Genomic DNA, 12478 nt, shown 5'->3' on the forward strand with positions numbered 1-12478 from the left:
TCCTTTAAAAATATTTTTTCATAATCTAGAAGGATAATATAAAAGGCAACATAATAACCTGTTATTTGTTGGTTATGGTTTTTTCTTTTTTAATTTCTAAATTTTTTGTAGAGACAGGGTTTCACTATGTTGCTCAGACTGGTCTCCAATTCCTGGCCTGACGATCCTCCTGCATCAGGCTACCAAAATGCTGCGATTACAGGCATAAACCACTGTGCCTGGCTTATTAGTTTTGCTAGACTACCTAGTTTTAAGCTCTGGCTCTTTTTATGTGCAACTTTTAATATGCTTTCTTCTTTCTAAAATTAATTTTTAAACTATATTCTCCTTGCAAAATTAGTTACCAATATTTTTAAAGGCCTATTTGACACCCTTTCAACTTCATTGCCTTTGTCCACCTCTCTAGTGGTAATCTCTATTAAATATTTGGTGCTTACTCTTTCAAATATTTTTCTGTGCATATCTATGAACCTTGAAGGGGAAAAATGTAGTATAGTTGTATATGGACTTAAAAAATACAAAAGGTTTCATACTGGATGTATCTTTAGCCATTTTGTTTTGTTTTCCTGCAACAATGTATTTTGGAGATGGTACAACATTAATATACATAGAACTACTTCCGTTTTTCATACTATGCACAAAATGTCATAGTTTATCTAAACCATGTTTAGTTACTCTCCTTTGAACGATATTTAAGTTGTTCATATAATTATAAACAATGCTGCAAAAAGCATTCCCTATACATACCCCATTATGCATGTACATGAGTTTTTTTTCTTGAGGGTAGACTTTGAAAAGTGAAATGCACAATTTGAATATTAATGGACAGTACTAATTTACTTCCAAAGTATTTCCACCAATTTATGAACCCACCAGCAGAATATCAAAATACTTGCTTACTCATAACCTCACCAACTCTTGAAATTATCAATCTTGTTCTATTTTGTCAGTCTGATGGATTGGTTTTTTATTTTTTGATTGTATTTCCTCAAATACTAACAGAATAAATACATTCTGATATGCTGACACCTTCCTCTTTTGTTGCTCACTGATTTCTATTCTTTACCTACTTTGCAACTAGGCAGCTTGTCCTTTTTGTTTGTTTCAAAGGAAATTTATTCTATCGGTCTTTTGTCATGTATAGTTCAAATATTTTTTTCTCAGCCTTTTAACTGAATATGTAATGTTTTATTGTAAGGGAATTTATTTTTTAATAGAAATAAATGTATCTTTTTTCCCTTATGATTTCCACTTTTCATGTCATCCTTAGTACTATAACCCACAACTATAAGATATTTTTTATATTTATTTCTAATGCTTTTATAGTCTGAATTATATCTGAACCTTCAAAACCACCATGAATTTATTTTTGTAAGGTACAGTTCTGTTCTTGTTTTTCAAATATAAACAGGCAAATTTTTAACTTCTCTGAACCCCAATTTCCCTACCTTTAAAACGAGGGTAATAATATCTACCTCATGAATGCTTTAAGATTTTTAAAAATTATGTTCTTAAATTGCCTAGCACAGTCCTTGACATACAATAAATGTTTACTACATTTGTTAGTTGTATCTGAAAATAGTTAATACATATTTAATAGTTATATTGAGCATATATGAATAAATTAACAACATATTTAATACTTAAAATACTTAACAAAAACAGAACCAAGCAGTATAGATCATAAAAACTACTGGTCGGGTCAGGCGTGGTGGCTCACACCTGTAATTCCAGCACTTTGGGAGGTCGAGGCAGACGAATCACGAGGTCAAGAGAGCGAGACCATCCTGGCCAACATGGTGAAACCCTGTCTTTACTAAAAATACAAAAATCAGCCAGGCATGGTGGTGGGTGCCTATAGTCTCAGCTACTTGGGAGGCTGAGGCAGGAAAATCACTTGAACCCAAGAAACAGGTTGCAGACAGCCAAGATTGCACCACTGTACTCCAGCCTGGCAACAGAGAGAGACTCTGTCTCAAAAAAAACAAAAACCAAACGAACAAACAAACAAACAAAAAAGCTACCAGCCAGTCCACACTGGAAATTCTGTTCATATAACAATCAGTAGGTTAGGTCAGGTGTGGTGGCTTATGCCTATAATCCCAATACTTTGGGAAATTGAGGTGGGAGGATCACTTGAAGCCAGGAGTTCAAGAACAGCCTGGGCAACATAGTGAGACTCCATCTCTACCAAAAAAAAAAAAATTTAATTAGCTGGGTGTGGCGGCACATGTCTGCAGTTACCCAGGAGGCCAAGGCGGGAGGATCACTTGAGCACAGAAGTTCAAAGTTGCAGTGAGCTATGATCGTGCCATTATATTCCAGCCGTGGCAACAGAGTGAGACCCCAACTCAAAATCAACAGCAACCTGCCCCCGACCCCAGGGGGTTAGCCATGTGTGGAAACCACAGCTACAAGACATATTGATCATTCTTGGGAGTATGGAAGGTACAGAATGGTTTTAATATTTATTGAGCACTTACTATATGTCAGGAAGTGTTTTAAGCACTATATAGGTTTTCTCTAGTGACCCCTCAAGGTAACTCTATGAGTTAGGTACTTACGTCACCATTTTAAAAATGAGAAAATTGAGGCACAAAAAGGCTAAGTAACTTTTGCAAGGTTCCATGGTGAGTTGGCAGTAGAATCAGAACATGAACCCAAGCAGTCAGTTTCAAAAGCAGTACTTCTGGTCACAGGCTAACCTGCCTTAGTAAAAATCCCAAAAAGATCTTAAATCTCAAGAAGCAGGTATTATTCCTCCAAACAACAGAAGACTCCAGGCTCAGAGAAGAAAAGTAATTTGTTGAAGGTCAGGACATGGAGCAAAATCGGTCTGACCTTAATGACCACAGTCATGCCACCTCTCCACAGCAGTTCCAGCAGGAGGATCTCTGACTGTGGAGTAGTCAATGCCAAAATGCCTTGTCACATGAACAGCGAACATTTACTGGGTGCCTACTGCCAGCCAGACACTCTGCTAGGAACAAAGGCTATGGAAATAAACAAAACACAATTGCTGCCTCCAGGTGTACACAATATATTGTAAAATCACAGAAGAAAGGAACCTAAGTCAGTTGAGGACAAAATGGGGCAGGGCTGGTGAGAGACTTCTTCTAAAAGGAAGTGATCTGGGGTTATTTAAGTGAGCGGAGCAGACAGAGAGAGGTGACATTGAGCACACAGAAAAGTAGGGGGCATAGAAGAACATACACTATAAACTGCCACTGGGTTCCACATTACATAATAATTCTCAATTTCTACTGAAAACAATTTTCACAGGAAAAGGTTCCCTCTGGAATAGTGAAAACAGAACAAAACAGATGTACATAGAGAATTGTTTCACTCAGTTTAGATGAAAACTTTGACAACACAAAAGGTCATCTGTAACTTGTTCTCAGTTAACCCTCAAATATCAATAGTGGGACACAGTGGGTCCTCATAATATTCCTTACAACAGACACACGAGAAAGACGTGGTAGTAACTCATTCCATCTGAAGTACAGCAGAAAAATTCAAGATATGGCAAAACCAAAGGAATTTCTATTACACTCACTTTTGTTAAGAATAGTATTCAATTTGTAATTATAGATTCACAGAACCGGACAGAATTGTAAAGACTGTCTAGTTCAATTCTCTCACTTGAAGATGGACTGAAACCAAGAGATACTATTATCTGTTCAAAGTGACAGGGTTTCTGTTCAAAGCGGCATGGTGACAAGGCAGAACCTACCCATTTGTCTTCAAGGAAGCTACAATGAAGGAACCTTTTAAAATCCATTGTATTTGAAGATTAACAATAATCACATGTGATTTAGCATAGCGCTAAAATAACACAATGCTCCTTTAAAGGCAGAATTTTCCATATTGCCAAAGACTCCGTATGTAGAAGCATACTTACTTCATCAGTCTTTCAATGGTCTGCATGTGAACGTTATTATGGGTCTGGGAAAGAACAGCTTCGTGCTGAGCACATTTCAAACAAAGACCAGCAACCCGGTTGGAAGTATTAGCAGCCAGAAGAAACTCTTTATGCTTTAGTTGCTCTTTAAGATCTTCACAAGTTCTCTGATATTCAGCTAAGTCTTTCCTAAAAAGAGGGGGGAAAAATTCTAGAAAATGGCCAGGTAAAATTACGTGACTTTAAAATGAATCATCATAATGTTAACTACTACTATCATTTATGGGCATTCACCTGATGCTTTAGTTTACATCCAATACCTTATTAATTTTTACCATGACCCTGAAACTTTTGGTGTGGTGATTGTAATTGACACGTTGAATATGATGAGATTTGAATATATTAAATAATTAGCTCAGGTTCTTGTAAGATTTTAATATTAGATTAGAGTCTGCCCAATACTGGCTCTCTTGTTCCAGGATCCAACCTCCATTAATGCTATATTAACCACAAAACAAAAATAAAACTCCAAATATAAATCCCAAATAGTTTTTCTTAAAAAAGAGGTGGGGTAATACAAGACAACATACTTGAGGTGACGAAAATAACCTCTTTCAAGCATTAACCTCTTAAAATTTTTAGAGTACCTTAAAAGTTCACATAAAAAAACATGGATTTTTATCCTTGACTAGTTTATTACTGCCCATTTTTCTTCAGAAGGAAAACATTAGATAGATAATTATCTAACAACAAACTTCTACAAAGATCTGTTTCAAAAGAAAGTAAGTTACAGAAGGAAGTTACATAGAACTTGCCAGTCATAAGATTTCAGGGGTAGTAGCTATTAGCTAGAAACACAGGCTGCTAAAGAAAGGGCTGGGGGTGGTGGGGAGGTGTGAGTGTGGGTGTGGGTGCAGTTTTTGTTTCTTTTTACTTTATCAGCTCACCTCTGGATGAGGTTTTCTTCAAGGTGACTTTTTAAGGATTAAATGACTGGTGCATGGGTTGTATTTTCCTACCTTATCCTAGTAAAGTTGCGCTAAAGTCAACTTGGCGACTGAGCTTCCTTGCCTAGGTGGCTCTTGTACCATTGTTGTTTTTTTATTATTATTTTTATTTAAAAAAAAAACAAAACAAAACTTTCAAGCTGAAAAATGAGACTACTGAAGGCAGGAACTGTATCTCCATCTCTGTCTACTCCCTACTGTCATTGTCAGAGTCTCCATGCTCAGGGGCTATGGCCATCATAACTGGCTCCCTGTCACAGAGAAGAAGTCAACAGCCTGGCTGTCAGACAATTGTTGAGATTTCGGGGGTTGTCAAGCAACCCAGGAGAGGCAGAAAAGACCCACAGGCAATCTAAGGGTTAAAAAAAAAAGCTAATCTAATGGCATTCCAAAGTTGAGGGGAAAAAAGGAGCCGCTTCTACCCTATCCCCAAAATAATAACACCAACGTGGTAAGTTTTCTTTTTCAATACCATGTAGAGAATGTCTGACTTTCAAAGGCTTTATAAAAAGAACTTGGGAAGCACATTCCAAACTCAAAGGGTCCCCATTACTAATTTTGGTCAGGTCCAAACTCAAAACACTCAAGTAGATTTGGTTACTGGCAATGGCAAAAGAGAAAGTTGAAAAGAAGACTGATTTTATTTAAGAAAATGCCTCTTTAAAGAATCTTAAATTATAGTAAAAGAAAATGAAGAAACAGAAGGATTCAGAGAACAAAGTCTAGTTCATTGCAAGTCGGTATTTTAATGTAATTAAAGATGAAATATCTGGATTCTGAATGAGACAAAATAAGTCACATTCCCCTAAGTACAATGATCTAGAAACATATCACTTTAAAAACTGAAGAATCAAGTCATAAAAAAAATCAAAATAAAATAAAGTAGGACAAAAAGCAAGAAAGCAAAAATTAGAGTAATTTTTAAATGTTATGTTTCTTTGTAAAAACAAAAAGTCGAAATCTCTAGAGAAATCCTAAAACTAATCAGGGTAATCTATGAAAAACATAAGAATATTTAAAAAATAAAAAAGCATGTTCAATGAAAGCTATGAGTTCTGGCTTTTTTTTTTTTTTTTTTTTAGATGGAGTATCCCTCTGTTACCCAGGCTGGAGTGCAGTGGCGTGGTCTTAGCTGACTGCAACCTCCACCTCCTGGGTTCATGTGATCCTGCCTCAGCCTGCTGAGTAGCTGGGACTACAGGTGTGTGCCACCACACCCAGCTAATTTTTATATTTTTAGTAGAGACAGGGTTTCACCATATCGGCCAGGCTGGTCTCGAACTCTTGACCTCAAATGATCCACCCGCCTTGGCTTCCCAAAGTGCTGGGATTACATGCATGAGCCACTGCAACCGGCTGAGTTCTGGCTCTTATTATTACTCTAGTTATGTCTCTAGATAGATATGGCCTGGAAGATTTTAAAATTTATTTCAAATTGGACTTATTAAAATAAAATGATAAACAGTATTTGAAAGTTTATTTGATTTAAAAATACTTCATTACCACTATTTAAAAATAATCTTTAACAACAAAAACATTAATTCCTGCTGTCTTTTTCTACTCATTATATGTAAATCACTAATGGTTAATCTATAATATATAGGTCTTACTGGGATCTCTAATAAATAGATTCTATAAAAACTATGTGAAGATTCATCATATACACTCAAATTCATGACGCATACAAATACTCAAACTATTATATTATCATTACAATTTTAAAATTAGATGAAGACTATCTACAGAGAAAAATACTAATAATTTGAAAACTAAAGTGCTTTCTTTTCATTATTATTTTACTTGAATATCATAATTTCTATAAGAGCAGTTAGTGAGTTAGTGATTCTTTTTTTTTTTTTTTTTTTGATACGGAGTCTCACTGTGTCACCAGGCTGGAATGCAGTGGCACGGTCTCAGCTCACTGCAACCTCCTGGTTCAAGTGATCCCGTGTTTAAGCAATTCTCCTGCCTCAGCCTCCCAGGTAGCTGGGACTACAGGTGTGTGCCACCACGCCCAGATAATTTTTGTATTTTTAGTAGAGACAAGGTTTCACCATGTTAGCCAGGATGGTCTCAATCTCTTGACCTCATGATTCGTCTGCCTCGGCCTCCCAAAGTGCTGGGATTACAGGCGTGAGCCACCACGCCCAGCCACGATTCTTATTTTTATGAGAAAACACAAGTATTTTACAACTGATGAAGAAATAGGAATGTGATTTGAAAAATAACTCAATTTTAGGCCATTTTATCCTTTAATAATCTGAGGAAAGTTTTTAAATTATATATAAAATGTCAGCAAGTAAGTTTGATAATGACTAAAACTAGAAGTTCAGCAAACATTCAAATATATTTTAAGATCATTATGCTTTTGGTATGACTATAAATGGAAGATTTCACTTTACCTCAAAAACTTCAGTTGGGATTCCTGAATTTCGTATTTTTCCTCATAAGTAAGTTTTAGCTTCTCCTATAGAAAAGAAAAATAAAAGTATATTTTTCTCCATGTCCTGTGTTTTATAAGTAAACTTTAATTTTTTTTTTTTGAGATGGAGTTTCACTCTGTTGCTCAGGCTGGAGTGCAGTGGTGCAATCTCGGCTCACTGCAAGCTCTGCCTCCCGGGTTCATGCCATTCTCCTGCCTCAGCCTCCCCAGTAGCTGGGACTACAGGTGCCCGCCACCGCACCCGGCTAATTCTTTTGTATCTTTTTTTTTTTTTTTTTTTTTTTTTGAGACGGAGTCTCGCTCTGTCGCCCAGGCTGGAGTGTAGTGGCCGGATCTCAGCTCACTGCAAGCTCCGCCTCCTGGGTTCACGCCATTCTCCTGCCTCAGCCTCCCAAGTAGCTGGGACTACAGGCGCCCGCTACCTCGCCCGGCTAGTTTTTTGTATTTTTAGTAGAGACGGGGTTTCACCGTGTTAGCCAGGATGGTCTCGATCTCCTGACCTCGTGATCCACCCGTCTCGGCCTCCCAAAGTGCTGGGATTACAGGCTCTTTTGTATCTTTAGTAGAGACAGGGTTTCACCGTGTTAGCCAGGATGGCCTCGATCTCCTGACCTCATGATATGCCAGCCTCGGCCTCCCAAAGTGCTGGGATTACAGGTATGAGCCACTGTGCCCACCCATAAACTTTAATTTTTAATATTAAGTTCAATTTTTCCTTTTTACCCAAGGTGGGGGAAACATGTCTTCCTAGAAAATATTTTCCTAGTCCACCCCAAATTTTCTATTTTTATTGTGTGAATGCCTGCAAAGAACTTCTGAGTCATAAAATTGATTTTCTTTTTCTTTCAAAATTGCATATATCAGGTCTTATCCCTAAAAGTGTGACTCTGGGAAAAAAACAGTTGTAACCCATAAGGTCCATTAGGGCAAAGATCAGATCTTATTAGACTCCTTCATTGTGGCTGTTGAATATTTGACATACAATAAATATGTGCTAGATGAATGATCAAAAGTAAAGTTTTAAATCACATGATGATAGACTAACTCCTATAAGCCTCTTGGTATCCGGTTATTCTTTCATTCAACAAATATTTATTGTGTATCTAAGATGACGGTGGCTTGGACTTCAAGGAACTTATAAAATATCCCAGAAAGGAATAGAAAAATGAAGAATTTCAATTACAGTTGACCCTTAAATAACATGGAGGTTAGGGGCATTGACCCCTGTACAGTTGGAAATCCATGTATAATTTCTTTTTTTTTTTTTTGAGACAGAGTCTCACTCTGTCGCCAAGGCTGGAGTGCAGTGGCATAATCTTGGCTCACTGCAACCTCCACATGCTGGATTGAAGCTATTCTTGTGCCTCAGCCACCCAAGTAGCTGGGATTACAGGTGTATGCCACCATGCCTGGCTAATTTTTGTATTTTTAGTAGAGATGGGGTTTCACCATGTTGGCCAGGCTGGTCTCAAACTCGTGGGCTCAAGTGATCTGCCCGCCTCAGCTTCCCAAAGTGCTGGGGTTACAGGCATGAGACCCTGAGCCTGGCCCCATGTATAACTTTGACTCCCCCAAAACTTAATTACTAATAGCCTACTATTGACTAGAAGACTTACCAATAATATAAACAACACATATTTTGTATGCTATGTGTATTATATACTGTATTATTACAAGAAAGTAATCTAGAGAAAAGATAACGTTATTAGGAAAATCAGAAGGCAAAGAAAGTGGTATTTTCTTCATTAAGTGGAGGTGGATCATCATAAAGGCCTTCACCCTACCATCTTCACAGAGTAGGCCGAGTTGGAGGAGGAAAAGGACGGGGTGGTCTCGTCTTCTCGGGGATGGAGGAGTTGGGAGGGAAGGCAGGAGAGGCAGGTGAACTTAATTTTATGGAAACACGTGGTAATTTCTGTCTCACTTTGTTATGCTCTTTCTTTTTCTCTAAAATTGTTTCTACACAATATCAACCCTTCTTCCATTTGCTTTAGTTCCAGTGCCTATATCATAGAAGGGTCCATGTCATAAAAGAAGTCAAAAGCAGTCTTGAATAATCAGAACCCTTCTGCCAGATTATCTCATGTCAATTTGCTTTCTGGCACTGCTTCTTCTATGTCTTCTTCCTCATTTTCTGGCACTGGTTCAGAAGCACTCATCTCCATCAAGTCATATTCTGTTAATTCCTTTGTGTGGTGTCTATTAGCTCTCAAATTTCTCCAAGATCCCTATCTTGAAACCCTTCACTCCCAACCTTTTCCACCACATCCACAATCTCTTTCATGATTTTCTTGACCGACTGCTGTAAATCTTGTAAAGTCATGCACCACATTTGGACAAAGTTTTCTCCAGCAGGAATTCATTGTTATGGGTTTGATGACTTTCGTGGCTTTTTCTATAACAATGATGGCATTTTCAATGCTGTAATTCTCTCACACTTTCATGATGTTCTTGCTACTGGGGTTCCCTTCCATTGCGTTGAAAATCCTTTCCATAGAGTATCCGTGTGTAATGAGCCTTAAAGATACTTATGACTCCCTGGATCTTGAGGCTGAATTAGAGACACCGTGTTTGCAGGCAAGGAGACCACTTTGATGCCTTTAGTGTTGAACTCGTGGGGTTCTGGGTGGCCAGAGTCATTGTACAATATCAAGAAACTTTAAAAGGCAGTCTCTTACTGGCAAGGTACTTCCTAACTTCAGGGACAAAGTATCAATGGAACCAGTGTAGAAAAAGGTTTCTTATTGTCCAGGCCTTCTTGTGGCACAACCAAAAGACTAACAGTTGGTGTTTATCTTTTCCCTTCAAGTCTCATGAGTTAGGAGCTCTGTAGATAAGGGCAGTCCTGATCATAAACCTGAGTACATTTTACAAAACAATAGAGTTAGCTTATCCCTTCCTGCATCAAATCCTGGTGCTCACTTCTCTTCCATACTAATAAAAGTCCTTTGTGACATTTTTTTGCCCCTCAGAATAGAGCACTTACATCTGCATTAAAAACCTATTCAGGTAGATATCATTTCTCCTAAATAATTTTCTTCCTTTTTTTTTTTTTTTTTTTTTGAGACAGAGTCTCACTCTGTCACCCAAGCTCGAATGCATTGGTGCAATCCTGGCTCACTGCAACCTCCACCTCCTGGGTTCAAGTGATTCTCGTGCCTCAGCCTCCCAAGAAGCTGGGATTACAGGCACATGATACCATGCCTAGCTAATTTTTGTATTTTCAGTAGGGACAGGGTTTCTCCATGTTGGCCAGGCTGGTCTTGAACTCCTGACCTCAGGTGATCCACCCACCTCAGCCTCCCAAAGTGCTGGAATTACAAGTGTGAGCCACCACACCCAGCCTCTCCTAAATAATTTTCATAATGGCATCTTGAAACTTGTCTGCTGCCTCTTGGTCAACAGAAGCTGCTTCTCTTGTTATCTTGACATTTTTAAAGCCAAATCTCTTTCTAAAATTATCAAACCATCCTTTGCTGGTGTTAAATTCTCCAGCTTTACATCCTTTACTTTCCTTATTTTTTTAAGTTGTCATAAAATGACTTCTTTTTTCTTCTCAAATTATATTAGAGTCTACAGGTATGCTTTTCTTCAGAAATCCTGTACCCACATAAAACTTGCATTTTCCATGACAGATAAAAAGGCATTGGGCAAAAGTATAAAGTTTTTGTACGTGTTGGCACGGCTGCAGTGATGGTTTCACAAATTTTCTTTTCTTTTTGTACAATGGTCCTCATATTGGATTAGTTTATCTAGAAATGGGGCAACCACAGCTGCTGACTTCAATCTATGGAACGTATCAAGCAATGTAACTTTTTCCTGTAATGTCATGACATTGCTTCTTGGGAGCGCTTCCAGCATAACTAGTGGCACTTTGCATGGGCCTCATGGTGTTATTCAAGGTTTACAGTATCACACTAAACATGATGAAAACTACACGAGAACTGCCAAGAGATCACTTTTTACTGTAATATGTAATTTACTGAAGAGACAAACTGTTTACACAGAGATAACTAGTGTCACATGGTATTTTAAGCAGACAATTGAAACACCTGAACTCACCACAATAGCAATAGGAGATGGTTATGAAATTATTATAGTAGTACAGTATGTGCTACATTTAACTTTATGCTGTTATAATTTAATACTGCATCTTTATGTTTTTTTGCATTCCTCCTGACTGAGAATGACTCCATGTACAGTCTGTAAGTGAGAGTGTTCATAGGTTTTGATAAATTTTAACTTTCTATAATAGATTTGTATATTTTATGGTAGTAGATGATAAAATAGACTATTAGCTACATATATTTTATTCATTTATGACATACCTCTTTCTTAATTTTTTCATATTTCTAGGCTACATGGTTCATCTGCAAGTTTTTTCAAACTGCCACAAATCTCAAAAAAATTTCTGATATATTTCTTGAAAAAAATACACATATAAGTGAACCCACACAATACAAACCCATATTATTCAAGGGTCAACTGTTCATAAATTGCTCTAGTGAAGTATATGGAAATTGAAAAATTTAGAGAGGCAGGAACTCCTAATTCAGCCAAAGAGAAGTAAAGAAGGCCTCACAGAGGAAATGTTAAGTCGTGAAGGATAATTTCCAGTAGAGCAGAAGGCACAGAGGCTGAAGGAACCATGCTATATGTTTGAACAGTAAGTCGATCAGTATCACTAGAATGTAAAATGCGAGGTCGAGGGGTGGTTGGAGATGGGTAAAGTAGGTAAAGGTGGGCCACAAGAAGAATAAAAATATCAAGACTTTTATTTGGTACACATGTCTCCTGTACTTTCCCCCTAGAAGAAACACTGGAGGGCCACTGAAAACTTTTTATCAGAATTGAGTCTTAAATCATAATTGAAGTGTGAAGAAAGGGAAACCAGTAATTACAAATACATAGGTAAGAGATAAGCACATGAACAAAAGCAATCAAGCAGTAGGAATTAAAAAGAAAGGATTTAGTACAGAGATATTTAAGAGAAAAACTGACAGAATTTTATGACAGAATAGATATAGGGGAGAAAAATACACCAAAAACAATCCCGGGTTTCTGAAGTGAGCAATCAAGTGAATACTGGTACTAAAGATTTTTTTTCAGACCAATAACAAAAAAAGC

General features: G+C 37.5%; 1 protein-coding gene across 23 annotated transcripts in view; it reads right to left on the bottom strand.

The window, feature by feature from the left end:
• LOC105474671 (SHH signaling and ciliogenesis regulator SDCCAG8) overlaps positions 1 to 12478 on the bottom strand; it is a 253094-nt gene that overhangs the window by 198406 nt on the left and 42210 nt on the right. For 22 of the 23 annotated variants that reach the window (XR_011607733.1, XR_011607735.1, XR_011607744.1 and 19 more), the window contains 2 exons: positions 7311 to 7375; positions 3902 to 4090 (listed from right to left, as the gene is read on the bottom strand). Coding sequence is in view for 16 of the 23 variants with exons in the window: in XM_071069480.1 (XP_070925581.1) it covers positions 3902 to 4090; positions 7311 to 7375 (254 nt within the window). In the remaining 7 variants the exon portion in view is untranslated. Of the gene's footprint in view, positions 1 to 3901; positions 4091 to 7310; positions 7376 to 12478 lie in introns of those variants that run through there. The other variant, XM_071069537.1, reaches the window with a different exon arrangement.

This window comes from Macaca nemestrina, chromosome 1 (assembly GCF_043159975.1).
Source record: "Macaca nemestrina isolate mMacNem1 chromosome 1, mMacNem.hap1, whole genome shotgun sequence".
NCBI lineage: Eukaryota > Metazoa > Chordata > Mammalia > Primates > Cercopithecidae > Macaca > Macaca nemestrina.